The sequence below is a fragment of the Vipera berus genome (assembly GCF_964194415.1).
Source record: "Vipera berus genome assembly, chromosome: 1".
Lineage (NCBI taxonomy): Eukaryota > Metazoa > Chordata > Lepidosauria > Squamata > Viperidae > Vipera > Vipera berus.
The window spans coordinates 100,692,165-100,706,895 of NC_138202.1; the positions used below are offsets into that span (position 1 = coordinate 100,692,165).

Genomic DNA, 14,731 nt, shown 5'->3' on the forward strand with positions numbered 1-14,731 from the left:
TCCCTTTTCTTTTAGTTTGTATTTTACAGTATGATGTCAAAACTTAATAAATGAATTATTTTTAAAAGCAGTATTCTGAAACCCTAACCCTAAACCCCCCCAACACCCCCCCACACCCCCACACTTTTCATTAAGAAACGTGGCGGTTTTTAGCTTTCCAGCCAGAAAGCTAGCAAACGCCATGTTTCCGCACAGCAGAAAACTGGCTCTTTCTATAGCCTTCAGAACAATCACAAGAAGAGCGCCAGCTGTTGAAATGTTTCTGAAGGCAAGGAAGGCTGGATAAATCCTTTCTACTATTCAGAAACATTATGTTCGCTAGTTTTCTGGCTGGAAAGCTAATAAATACAATGTTTCTGAAGGGCAGAAGATCTCAGAACTTTATGATACAAGCTTCTTTTCTTCAGGCCCCCCTCCACCCAAGAGTTCATCCCTGCACAGAGGATGAGGAAAATCTTCCAAGGAAGTAGCAGCTTGCAACCATCTCCGTTGGCTTCTGCATTAACTTTTTAGGGAAGCCAACAGAGAAGACTGCAAATGGCGATCACAGGACATGTGTGCAAACACGTTGAAAAGTGCCCAAATTGCAATCCTGTGACTATGTGGGTAGTGCAGCTGTCATAACTTCAAGGATGGACTGTAAGCAACTTTTCCTGAGTCTCTTGTAACCTTGAATGGTTGTTAAATGGCCGTTCATAAGTTGAGGACTACCTGCATTCATGCAATAATTGACAGATAATTCTTGCAGTTCATAAAAATCCATATAATACCTTCCCCCCCCCAAAAAAAACATCAGGAAGACGCTATTTAGTTAGTTTCATAAATACTGTAGTCAAGTTAAGGCAGTTTGCAAACAGTTACAAATAAATCAAAAAGAATTTAAGCCAATTAAAAAGAGCTCCCGCAAGATCCATCCAAAGTGGGTAAATACCGGTACATAAGTACCGTATTTTTTGGACCATAAAACGCACTTTCCCCCCCCAAAAGTGAGGGGGAAAACGAGGGTGCGTCTTATGGTCCGAAGGTGATCCGTATGGCCAGCCCCAACCTCCGCAAGTGGAAAGCAAGGGAGATTGCCAGGAGCACAAATCGGCACATGCTGAGAAACGCCGATCTCACGCTCCTGCAATCTCCCTCACTCGGTTTCAGCTTCCCTTGCTACAAGAGAAAGCAGGCTGAAACGGAGCGAGGGAGATTGCCAGGAACACGATCTCGCACTGCTGCAACCTCCCTTGCTCTGTTTCAGCCTGCTTTCTCTTGTAGCAAGGGAAACTGAAACCGCGCGAGATCGCGTTCCTGGCAATCTCCCTCGCTCCGTTTCAGCTTGCTTTCTGCAAGAGAAAGCCGGGCTGCAGGGCCGCCTCCGTGGGTACTGCTCTAACACAGACAGGAAAGGACAGAGGGAGAGAAGGAAGGAAGGAAGGGACAATGGGAGAGGGAGGGAGAGAGAGAGAGAGAGAGAAAGAGAAAGAGAGAGAGACGGAAAAAGAAACAGGGAGGGAGAGAAAGAGGGAGAGAGAGAGAAGGAGAAAGGAGAGAGAAATAGAGGGAGAGAGAGAAAGGGAAAAAGAGAGGGAGAGAAAGGGAGAGAGGGAGAAATAGAGGGAAAGAGAAAAATAGAGAGGGAGAGAAAGAGGGAGAGAGAAAGAAGGAGAAAGAAAGGGAGGGAAATAGAGGGAGAGAAAGAGGGAGAAATAGAGGAAAAGAAAAAAATAGAAAGGAGAGGGAGAGAAAGGGAGAAAGAAAGAGGGAGGGGGAGAGAGGGAGAGAAAGAGAAGGAGAGAGAGAAATTAAATTAGTAACATGATTGTTAAGTGAATCTGGTTTCCCCACTAACTTTGCTTGTCAGAAGGTTGCAAAAGGCGATCACATGACCCTGACCATCATAAATATGAATCGATTGCCAAGCATCCGAATGTAAATCACATGACCCTGGGGATGCTGCAACGGTCATAAGTGTGAAAAATGGTCATAAGTTGCTTTTTTCAGTGCCATCGTAACTTTGAACAGTCACTAAGTAAATCGTTGTAAGTCGAGGACTACCTGTACTTTATCATTTTTCCCCTTTTTTGGGAGGGGGTGTCAAGTTTTTGACACCTTGCTGGGCGACTGGTGGTACTCGGACATTGCCTTGTCCTAAAAGTGGTACAATGGATGAAAAAGTTGAAAAGCCCTGTTTTAGTATACTGATACTATTTGGTTCAGAATATTTTTTTTCTTGTTTTCCTGCTCTAAAAACTGGGTGCGTCTTATGGTCCGGTGCGTCTTATGGTCCGAAAAATACAGTAATTAAAAAGGAATTTGTACAGCTTATGTATTTTATGACTTAATGCTCCCAATGAAATGAAGTTCAATTGTATTATTTTATTTCTACAGTAAGTAGCAGTGAGTGTGCTCCAGTCAAAGGTATAGCAATATATTATAATTATAATGTATGAATAAAATAGACAAATAAAAACATGGCTTAGGCTGAAGGCCTAATACAGCACCCTGTTCCTCATAGGTTAGCTAACGAATTAAACTATGCTTAATTAAAAAGTTGGATATTTTTTGAATATCAGATGTGATTACATATAACAGGAAAGTTACTGGCTTCATAGTTATCTTGGAAAATACCTAGAAATACAGACAGGCTATCATGGAAAAAAGTATACTAGATGGATCAGTTTTTATCCAGCAAAAATGTATAGATGTTTGTGTCAATTTTCAGTCATTAAATAATGTTTTATTACTTATTTATGTTTTACGCTCCTTTGTAATTTGAAGCATTTTGAAGACATGAACAAATAGTAATACATATTAATTTTTACTAATCTAGCGGGACTGGCTGAAAGGCTTTGCAGGAGCCTGCCCGGGGAGAGGGAAGCTCAGACAGCTGCTGCTGGTTTGGGGGGCGGTGGGCGTGGATCTGGAAAGAAAAGGAAAGAAAAAGGAGGAAAGAAAGGGGGTGGGATGGTTGCTGTGACTGTTGTCAGAGAGAGACCAGGTAAAGTAGAAGAGGGATTTGAGGTTTTAGCTGATCCCTTTCTGTGAAGAAGAAGGAAGGAGAGAGTGAGAAGGTGGAATTTTACTTTCTTTCCTAGGGGGGATATCCCGAGCGGGAGTGAGGAAAAAGTTGCTGGGGTTGCTAAATTCAGATTTTAACAATAAAAGAAAGGGGAGAGGGGTTTTGTCACTGACGAGACCTGAGACTACGAGTGACAACAGAAGAGAAGGAGAGGCTGGTTGTTACTGCTTTGGAGACCAGAGGCCACCCGAACTTTGATTATTGTTATTTGTGCAAGCTATAGACATTGTGGGGAGTTGCCCTTGCAGGGCCAGCTGTTACTGCAGAACGCTGACTATCTTTGCTCATGTTCCTATTGCTGCCTGGAGCCAGGGTTTTCCCCACCCCACTTGTTTCCAAACGGTCGCTGTGAAATCATTGACTATTGCTGCTATATCTACCTGGGGCTGTTAAACACCGTCTCCATGGACTATCGGGGTTAGGGGCTGGTCATCTTTGTTCCTGAAAGTCCCCCCCCCGACAACGAGAGTCTGCCCCCTCCTCACTTTGTGTGAGCTTCTGCTAGAAAAGACACTTTACTAACACCTTGAGTGAGCAGCTGCAGAAAATGATGGAGGGGAGTAGGGCTGGGAGGGGCTGGGCTTTGGCGGCCTCTGAAGGGGTAACGCTACACTAAGAAAGAGCCAAACATGTTTATTAAAAAATGGAGGGGGGAAAGTATTTTCTTTTAATATTCATACAATGAAGTGCTGGTTAAATAGACAAGTTTTAATTAGCTTTCTAAAAATGCTATAGTAGCATCCCAAATTTTGAGTGGAACATTCCAGAACATATGTACCATCGTACATTAGACCCCCTCCCCACACAAGTTGCACCAGATGTTATTTTTCAATGTTCTGTACAATTAGCGATTTTACTTGTATTGGAAATGATACCAAGTAGCTGAAATTCTCTGTTCATTTCATCGCTACTAGATGCAGGACTGTATTTTTAAAAAATACAGAAACCAAATTTTTGTCTCATTAGTTTAGGCTGCTGCTTAACTGCCCAACAAAAACCTGTCACAGATTAACAAAATAGGGTTGTCATCCCCCAAAGAACATCCTACTAAAACAGGAAAGAGGGGGAATACAATTACAAGTAACCACAAAAATCCTTACCTCTTTGTGATCTTCAACTACACTAAGAAGTGTATCAATAGTATTCAAGATACCCATGGCTGTTACTGCTTTATCATCACTGCCTTCTTCATCTGGTCCTGTCTGAATCACCTGGTTAAAAGTCATTGCCTAAAAACACAAAAAAAATCTCAACTAAAAGTAGTACAGTTTAAGAAACAGATAGTATAGAACCAAGGAGAAAATTTCCAAGAATGTATGCATGTTTACATTATAAATAAATAAACATGTGTGTGTGAGAGGGACAAACTATAATCAAGAGAAGAATTTGAATTTTGTTTTCTTATGGCTCAGGGGATCAAAAAGTTGATTCAGGGTTTGAGTTTGTGGCTGACAAGAGTTATCAAAGAGCAAATGTCGTTGCAAATAATTCAAAACAGACACTCAACAGAGCGCTGTCATTAGTGAAGCACCTCTCCTTCTTCCCCAATTTAGGTGATCTCAAATGAAGGCAGAAAAAAAGAATTCACATCTTATTTTTTATTATTTTAAAATTATTTCTTGATACTTTGGTTACTCCGTTATTGGATTTATATGCTGCACTTAGCCACAAACACAACACATTTAAGTTTACCAGAGTGTACATAAGCAGAGTACACACATATTTAGGAAACATCAGGAGTGAAACAAATAGAAACACTAAAATAGACGTGGTGGTTGACAAATATATTTAATAAATAAATAAAAGATAAAAATGTACTGGGCCCAGACTTACCAAGTGCTGAGTCATCTCAACTGCTATAGGGGTAACTTCTTCACTATATTCACAGATCATTTTTTGAATTACATTGGTAAGGTCATCATTCTCAGTTTCTCTAATTATGTGAAGAAGGGCCTGCATTACAGGTCTAATGAATGGTGTTATATATTCTTTAGCTGCAAGGAAGAAAGAATAAACATGACTTTTTTATAATCAATAACAAAACTAAACGACTTAAGCACTTATATTTGTTTTTAAAAAATATGGTCTGAAAAAGACCCTTTCAAATGTTATTTAATTAAATAATAAACAAACAAATAAATAAATAATAAAGCTGCTGGCTTTGTTTTGAAAATGACAGGCCGTATTTTTATTAGTATACAATTCCAGGCTTCCCCATGCCCCACCCTGAATATTTGTGCTTATCTCTCCCTTATACAGAAAGAGGAGGCACAGTCCTGGTTCATTCTCCTTTCTCAGTCTGCACCTATGGGTCCGTTTTTCTAAAAATTCTCCCCTTTCCTAGCAGTAAGATGCTCTGGCCCTCAAGGACAATATTCAAACGGTTCCAACAGACTAAATAAGAGATCACAAACTCATATCCTTCCAGGTCAGCTCAGTTATATACAGCACAAGAATGATAGCTAAAAGTGGGATACCATTAGAGTAACAAGAAAGTGGACTTCATGTGTCTAATCTAGAACCACTTTTAGGTCAGCAATGGGGTGGTCTCACAATAAGAGCTAGGAGCTGTCAGCTTTCTGCTTCAATATGGGATTGTGTTTCCAACCCTAAACCTATGGTTTTATGAATGCAGCTATTGCATCAGCCCTGGTGGTGATAGCATGCTGATGCAGAGTGCTATTCCACCTCAGCTTGTTTTACTTGGGACAACCAGCAATGTTACTTGCTGGAGCAAGGAGGTATAACAGTGGCAATTACAGGAGGCAGTGGCAGGATCTACAATTCCAGTATTCCAGGAATAGAATAGAATAGAATAGAATAGAATAGAATAGAATAGAATAGAATAGAATAGAATAGAATAGAATAGAATAGAATAGAATAGAATAGAATATGATTCTTTATTTGCCCAGTGTGATTGGACACACTAGGTAAGAATTTGTCTCTGGTGCATAAGCTCTCTGTGCACATATTGAGAAGAAATAACCTAAGTATGAATTTGCTCCTAACAACTGCAAATAGACAGGGTATAATTTTTTTCAATAATTTATCATAAAGTGGTGACTTGCATTTATGTAATAAAACATTAACAGAGAAATAAATATGGCTGATTACAATTGATACCTTCTATACTGCTTTATCTCAAGTCTGGCTATTTTTCACTTCTTGTTTAAATAACTACATGCAATGAAATTTTGAGCTGACAAATTATTTCACATTTACTTTTATTTCCTGATTCTAAGCTTGTCTGACAAAGAAGAAGATGTACCTCTCTCTTGATTACTAATCAAAACTTGCAGTGCAATGGCAGCTTCCACTTTAACAGGCATTTCTCTATCATCAATCAGGCATCTTCTTGTTAACTCCAATGCTGTCTGAAGGTTCTGGTCACTCTTAAACTTAACTTCACAAAAATAATGGAGAACCCAGCAAGCCTGGTAGAGTTGGTAAGCAGTTAAACACATTTAATTATGGTCAACATGCATATTATTCTACATACATATCATTATTCCATGGAATAACTGTCAAAACTGCAAAAATATAATGCTTCAAGCACACTGGATGATCTTTTTTTCCATTTCCCTTTCCACTGTTATCTTTGAGAATTTGTAATTAGTTAACGATAAACTTGTCTTCAGATAGCCAAGATCAATATTAGTCTCTACTTGTCCTTAAGCTGCAGACTGTACGTGAGATCTAATGCAGAATGCAAGTGTACCATACTGTTAATTACAGCTACTTTAACCCTCGTTTATATTTTAGCAGGCATAGGGTTACACAATCAGCTTTATAAGTCCCTAAAAAAACTCAACAATATATTTTGTGGTAGTATTGTGCATTAAGAGCTGTCTCACTTTTTATAACATTCCATTATTAGTCTGATTTTATAGCAGCGAAAAGATTCAGTATGAAACTTATATACTAACTTGCTTGATATTCAAAATCTTATTCTATAATCTTTATAGAAGACAAAACTATTTTTCTTTGGTACTCAAAATGTTATTCTACAATTGTTACAGGAGACAAAATTAGATAACTGAATATTCTGTAATATTTGCTATATAAATAGATTACTGAATGTTATAGAAAAATGTCATTAAAGCTAATGAAATTATTTTAATAGAAAAACAATGTTACCTGGAGGCAGAACAGGCAAACCACTGTTACATTTGCCTATTTCCTTTGAAAAGAGGACTTGCAACTTAAAAATTGGTCTACTATTAATGTATGTTTAATGACCACTTTGCTTAGAGATGGAAATTCCAGTCCCAATTAGGGTCATAACCAAGACTATCTGTAATAGTAACATTGAACAAGCCTGTTGCTTTGTACCTGCAGGACTATCTGCTTCAAATAAAATCTGCCTACATTATGTGTTGGCCACGAGGACATGCCATAGATTCCCTATTCAAACTTCAATGGATATTCACACACATACCCCACAACACATTTACATTCTGGAAAGCTGGGAAAGTAATGTTTTTTCAGAGAACTTTCAAAGTAGACAGCACTACATAATTGAAGGCAAATGTTTTGGGAGAAGGGATTATATTATATAACTGTACACACTGTATTTTATGGTATAATTTTGTAATATATAGGATCTCTGAATGAGATAGGATACAAAGACATGTAATAAATACATTATCAAACTGATTATCAGAATCATCTATTTCCCGTCACCTCACAACTTTTTTTAAGAAGACTAAGGGAAGTTTGTGTTCCTTTACATTCTAGAAACTTCCAGATATCGGGATCCAGCTTTGCACTTACCCTTGCTCTCATGTAGCCCAGCTCACTACTGAACAGAGGAAACACATGATTCTGCAACATGTACTCCATCTGATCTTTGTATATCTTTTTCTGTTGAAACATTTTTCCAAATAGTAGATCAGTCTCTTTTTTTACATATATAACTCACTTCTCAAAAATATTTTTTGATTTGTCCATCCTATTAACATTAGTAACTGGGCTAAATAGTTGCTAAGCTGACTCTGGCCAAAACAGTAAATCACAGATAAAAAACTTTTACCTAAATTATCAAAATAAAGCAAAGACACTGAAAATGATTCACGTATTACAAAGTTACTTAAACCTAATCATGCAAGAGTTATTTGCTTAACTTCAAGCAGAAACCTGTTTCTGAGTCTGAAAGTCAAAATTAACTGGTACAATTTAAGAAATATAATTCTAGATAACCTATTCTGTTAGATATAGAATAGTGATAAATACATAAAAGGTACAAATTCAATAATATAGTATCATGCATTTAGCTCACTATCACCATTAATTTATGTGTATTTTATAAGGTCTATTTCTTAAAATTAATTCCTTTGAATTAGTAAATGAGCCCCAATTCATCACGTGGTTGTATTGGGAAAGCGTAGTTGCTTAATTAAGTACAAGCCTTCCTCTATCAGTTTCAGGAAGACAAACATCTTAACTTTATGCATTGGATATATTTATATATATTATATAAAGGTTGAGCAGCCTGAAGTTACTATAGCCACTGCCAACTGTAAAAAACATTCTAAGGCGATCATGATTGCAAACAGTCATTAAACAACCAATCGTAAGTCAAAGACTATCTGTAGTGAAAATAAGGCAGAAAAATCTCAAGACATTTAAAGCAGTGGTCCTCAACCCCCGGTCCATGGACCAGTACCGGGCCACAGCATGACAGCAACTGATCTGCAAACAAGCAAAGCTCCATCCACAGGATGCAGGCAGCACACAAAACCACACACTCTTTGTGGAACCGGTCCCTGGTGCCCAAAAGGTTGGGGACCTCTGATTTTAAAGGATCAACAAATTTCTACTTACTTTCAAAAGTATTTCAGCCAAAGAACCAATCATATGCAATGCTCCATCTTTTTTACGAGGATCTGCATTTGGCTCTGTGAGGATTTGGTAACAAAAGCCCATTGTTTTTTGCAGGACCTAGAATGAGATTTAAATAAATGCCCAGATATAGTTCATTAATGTATTTCAATCAATCAAAAGGTTCAACCAATATTCTGAATTGAGTAGCTCCTAATACCTAAGATATTATCTGCCTGTGTTTTTCTAAATACCGTGCATGAAAATTGCTTAGAAGTAATAAAGACACCAGGGTTAAAAACTGTCTTTGGGAATTCAGTTGAATTGAAAAGATAACACTATTGATTGCAGGAACTAATTATTAACAAGAAAAATCTAAAATCCTTCAGACACATTCTGATATTTTTTTCAAAACTATAAAAATACTAAATACAGTTCTAGCCACATCATCTCCACGATGGAATGGAATGGGCTGGGTTCTCAGGAGGAAAGAGGTGCATTCTGGAGGAGTAAGAGGCAACTCAATTCATATAGTTTGTGAGAGACAATGAGGGTAAAGACAGCTCCTCCTCCTTAATAGTTCTCAAGAATATGTGCTTCACGGCAAGGTTTTCTCCATAGGTGTGGAATAATAAAGAAGCCTAGATGGAAGATGAAAGATGTCTTTCCTAGTTTTGGGAGCTGTCATGCTTGAAGTCAGAACCTGACATAGTAATAACAATACCAATGGTACAATCACTGCATCTTACATGAATCATCTGGGACTTCAATGTTAGGGAGATGGTGAGAGGCAGTCAGCAGAACTGAATTCTTTCACTAGTGTGCCATATTCGGATAACAAACTAATGAATATAGTGAAAGCATGCAGACTGGAAACTTTGCTTGTCACACACTGTTTCTATGGAAAGTAGCTGAGTGTGCCACCTGGAAAAGCTCACGACGCCCCCAAGAGATACTTCTTCAAAACTTTCTACAAGCAGCTTTTCAAGTAAAGTATCCAATGGTCTACACACGAGATTTAAAAAGAACTTTATCTTTTTGGATTTAAAGTAATCTTTATGGAACATACCTCTTTCCTTTTACCACATGCTGTAAACAACAATGTTTGTGCAGCAGTTGTTGGGGAAATGAAGTCTTCAAACACATCTATTAAAAGAATCAATTTACATTATTTGTCTTTTGAAATGTTCAGGAATTAATGCAAAAGAAAAAGCAAAAACAGACAAAGGATTCTGTAATCATCAACCACTAGAAATTTCCATTCTGAACTTCCAAAACACATTTTTAACATTTTTCAAACTTCTGCCTGTTTGGAGAATTATGAATATAAATGTCTCAAAGCTGCAAAATGAGTAACATTTCTATAATTTTAGATAATGTAATAATCAACATATTGCATATTAATATTATTTCAACAACAAAGTCATCTAAAATGTATTTATTAAGATTCATCTAGGACACGTTGCATTATTCCATGCTGACTGAAATTTCAGTGATTTGTGAAAAAGTTTTTTTTAAACAAAAACCCTCTTCTTGGATCATGCTGAGAAAGCCACATAAATTATTTTTTTCTCTGGCAAGTCAACATCATTTTAGAAAATTCCGTAAGTCAGTTAAGTGCACAGAATAGACCTAAGCTGGAAAAAAGAAATATAAAACGGATCCTGGAGTATTTTATAAACCTAAGGCTTTTGTTCTATGCAAATTCCATGCAGTAATTCCACTGAGTACAGTAGGATTCTCCTACATGTAACTGAGTTGCTGATGTTATACTTTGAAAAATTTAAATTCAGGGATTCAGTGACTGTAACAGATGGATGTGTGTCAGAGAGAGGTGAGGTGGCATTTATACGTTGTATGTAGAAGATTCCAGGTCTGTTACTTGGCATCTCCACCTAAAAGGATCAGATGGTGGGAAAGACCCTGGAGAGCACTTGATTGTCAGTGTAAAGTAAAATAGATACAATGACTGGCACAAACTAGCTTTCCGTGTTAAAAGCATAAGAATTACATACAAGAAATTTCTCAAAGACCCATGGAAGAGGAGTTACTCTTGGCTCTGGACAGACTGAACTGTTACCAACTGAAACTTGTCAAAGTAGAAGAACCTTACTTAATGGAAGAAAGGTCATACATTACTTGTCCCATTACATCTTGCATGCCTCATGTAAGACACCACAACTACCACTAGTAAATCTAAGTAGTGAAAATAGGTTTTGAATTATTTTTCTAACACATCTGACATTTTCGTTTTACTGTGATCTTGATCCCTTTTATTATGCAAAGCCTTGATTGGCAAAACTGGGATAAAATGTTTCTTAATTATACCACAATATAATATAAACCATGTTTTAAAAACCACAATGTCTGAAATGTTTGAATGTATTTATCATATGAAGCTAAAAACCAAACAAGTCAGACACATTGTGATATGTGAATCTATTACCGCTAAGCTGTGAAAGCTCTCTGCAAAGTTAGTCAATTCTGAATCACTTACCAAATTTCATACGTATATATTCGTAAGGGTCTTCCTGCCACAGCTCTTCATCCGAATCTGTATAGCACATTAATGGGAAGATAACATCTTGGATAATTCCCTGCAAATAAAAATTATTTGTTTTAATAGGGTGCTCTAATTTTTTTTAAAAGGGGGCAAAGCTTCCAGTATCAAATAAATTTAGAAATGTCAATGATATGATCAAATGTAAAACTCATCCACACAAGTTAAAACTCCAGTCAAATTCTACTACACCATAGCTTCAGGAAAAAAATATCGTAATTTATCATTTAGCTATGCAGGCTTCATTCCAAAAGAACAAGAAAAACAACTTACTTGAATATGAGGTTTCAAATTTTTCCAAGTAACTGCATGTGATATCCCTTGATTGATATAGTTCAAAGTCTGCTGTAGAACTCTTGGAGCCATATACTGCTTTTCTTTATACTGATACAACACTTTCAGCAAAACCTAAGAAAATGGATTGATTGTTTCTTAAGATTTAAGCTGTTTTCCAAAATGTGTACAGCAGCTTTCCACACAGCTAATACAGAATGAGTGAGTAACATGTGATCGGTGGCAAACTGTGAGTGTTCCTGAAAGAGGGTGGCAGAAAGAAAAAAGAAAAAGAAGCTAGCTATATATAGTAGCATTCTCTTGCCCACATACATTTCTTAAAGTCACCAAATCTTACTTCACTTAACCTACTATTTTATGTTTCTCCTGGCATATCTGATGTCCACTTATCTAGAATATAAGTGGACATCAGATATGCCAGGAGAAACATAAAATAGTAGGTTAAGTGAAGTAAGATTTGGTGACTTTAAGAAATGTATGTGATAAAAAAGAAGAGGCAGGGTGCAGAATAAACAAAGGCTGAACGAATGTGACCAAATACAAAGTAAATAAATTTAGAGGGAGGGGGGAAAATTCAAAAAAGTTATGAGTGGATGGAGATGAGATCCTGAAAAGAACTTTGAAAAATCTGGGCAATGCATGAAAAGCTGTATGGATGTGGTAGAAACCAGGATGGTTTATAGAGATATAAAGATAAGGAGAAAAGTATAATGAATGGTTATTGGTGTGAATACATTTCTATCAGAATAAAGTTGGGAGAGACCTTGGATATCTTCTAGTCCAAATACTTGCTATATTTTCTCATTTCATTCCTTTGCCTTACTATTTCTTACTCTTTTCTGCGCACATTGTAATACAGCTTATCCCAAAAGGAGAAAGAGTGAAGAATGTACAAATGCAAATGAACTATCTTATTTGGTATGAAGCAATGCTTTATTTAGTGCAAGGTGATACATATGAAGAAGGAAAATGTATGCAAAGTCTAATTGCTTGGAATGTCAGGTATTTGACCTTAAGAAACTTGAATGTGACTCATTATACACATCAACATTCAAACGCTTCTTCTATCAACTAAGACAGAATTTAATCTCCTTGACTAAAGAAGTTAATTGTGTTTTCTAGGAAATAATAGATTCCATTTGGCAAAAAGAGAAACAGGAACTACTGATTTTATTTCAAGCACCCTCTACTTAAGTTTGTTTAATTTTTAAACAAAAAAAAATGATAGTAAGGCTTAATTAATCCTCAATCAAACCCAAATTATAACAAAAACAAATCCTACCTGCTGTATACCAACAGCAAATGCCTTTAAAAAAACTTCAGCAAATTCATTGTATTCCTTGGAAACATTACCAGGGCTTCCATACCTATTGCAATATTAGTAAAAAAAAATCAAGATAACACTGTAATATATGATGCACATGTAACAAAAAATAACATTTAAAATACTTAAAAATGAGCCTTGTGAAAAAAAAAAGTTACCTTTCAAAAAGTCTGGCTAAGATGTGGAGGGCCCACTTCTTACATTTCCACCATGGTAATTCAGGCCTATCATCTTCATCCACCTGGAGAGTTTCCTTTTGAAACCAAGTTAAAATATATAGTATTAATTTATAATGTAATATTAGGCTTCTGTGCTTTTACTTTAAAGACAAATTAAACACAGGGAGAACCATCTTTTGATGGATAGGAATCACATTTGAAATTTTGGGGAGGGATGACAGCTATAGTCAACAGGGAAATGTCGTAAAATCAGCAGTTCTTGTCTTGCATCTCTATAGGATAAGGATTTATTTTATTCGTATATGCACCATAGATGTAACTTGGGTCCTTTTTTTTTAGGGTCATATTACGATTACAATTTTTAAGTTTCCCACCTGAAAAATGTGAGAAAAATTGCTGTCAGTTTTCAACTATTGGAGGAAGCCTTCAAGCTGAGAAAAGGGAGATTGGGGCCATACGACGCCCATCCCTTATTATAAATATGTTTACTCTCTTACCCCACAAAAGATTTAGAATCGCAAGATACAAAGGGAAATAACCAAGAGGCTTGCAACTTTTACTTCTGAATTTTCATGTCAGCTCTACAATTCCAAGGGACGTGCTTATAAGAAAGCGAGAAAAATCTATAAATGTAACTAGAATCCCATTCATTGCACAGCTTACGTTGTCTATAGATAAAAATAATATAGCCGTGTATATCATTTATTTGTATATTCAATCATACAACCAACTCACACACAATGTCATACATAAACCATGTAGTCTGCATAAAACAAATACTTACAGCTGGTACATCTCGGTCCACAACCGTCTTCAAAATTTCTATCCATTCTGCTAGGTTTTGCTGATTGATCAACTCCAGGGGTAATGTATACTGTTGAGAAAAATTATGAGCAAAGCAAAAACAAGCTATGATTATAAATTAAGCAAAGATATAAACAACCTCAAACAAACCACTCTATATTTAATTTCTTAAATTATCCACTTTCTTGGTTAAGCATCAACATGTAATCGTTCCAATATTACAGATTAAAACTATTTATTTGTAAAAGGACAAACCTGAACAAGGGCATAAAAGATTTTGAAGATCTGTTTTTGGATGAGGACAGACTGATCAGACGGATCAGAAAGAAGCTGGATGAAACGATCTTTCAGAACAGGCAAGAAGTGTTGCATTGCTGCTATCAATGGAGTCCTCTCTTCTGGTTTTTTGTATCTTTGAAAAATAGTTAAGAGCTGATTTTAGAAAAAAAACACTATTGGCTCCATCACTGATTAAAAATGAAGAAATTTTAACCTATTTCCAAAGTACTGCAGAGGAAACATGTAATCCTCTGTCTTGTTGAGTTCTCTGAATATACATAATTATCATTAAATAAAGATGTTTTGCTGTATATCTTTCTTTTTTAAATGCACGATGGAGAAGAATAAGAATACTACTATATGTGCTATAATCACATAAATGCAGTTTCTCCAATGCCTCTTTT

At 36.5% G+C, this 14,731-nt stretch overlaps 1 protein-coding gene across 4 annotated transcripts in view; it reads right to left on the bottom strand.

The window, feature by feature from the left end:
• Nucleotides 1-14,731, bottom strand: part of IPO7 (importin 7) — a 49,006-nt gene that overhangs the window by 15,761 nt on the left and 18,514 nt on the right. For all 4 annotated transcript variants that reach the window (XM_081314069.1, XM_081314068.1, XM_081314070.1 and 1 more), the window contains exons 5-16: nucleotides 14,304-14,460; nucleotides 14,029-14,118; nucleotides 13,224-13,318; nucleotides 13,024-13,108; nucleotides 11,721-11,855; nucleotides 11,385-11,484; nucleotides 9,957-10,033; nucleotides 8,891-9,007; nucleotides 7,841-7,930; nucleotides 6,336-6,501; nucleotides 4,901-5,061; nucleotides 4,168-4,296 (exon numbers count right to left, since the gene is read on the bottom strand). In XM_081314069.1, coding sequence (XP_081170195.1) covers nucleotides 4,168-4,296; nucleotides 4,901-5,061; nucleotides 6,336-6,501; nucleotides 7,841-7,930; nucleotides 8,891-9,007; nucleotides 9,957-10,033; nucleotides 11,385-11,484; nucleotides 11,721-11,855; nucleotides 13,024-13,108; nucleotides 13,224-13,318; nucleotides 14,029-14,118; nucleotides 14,304-14,460 — 1,402 coding nt within the window. The remainder of the gene's footprint in view (nucleotides 1-4,167; nucleotides 4,297-4,900; nucleotides 5,062-6,335; nucleotides 6,502-7,840; nucleotides 7,931-8,890; nucleotides 9,008-9,956; nucleotides 10,034-11,384; nucleotides 11,485-11,720; nucleotides 11,856-13,023; nucleotides 13,109-13,223; nucleotides 13,319-14,028; nucleotides 14,119-14,303; nucleotides 14,461-14,731) is intronic.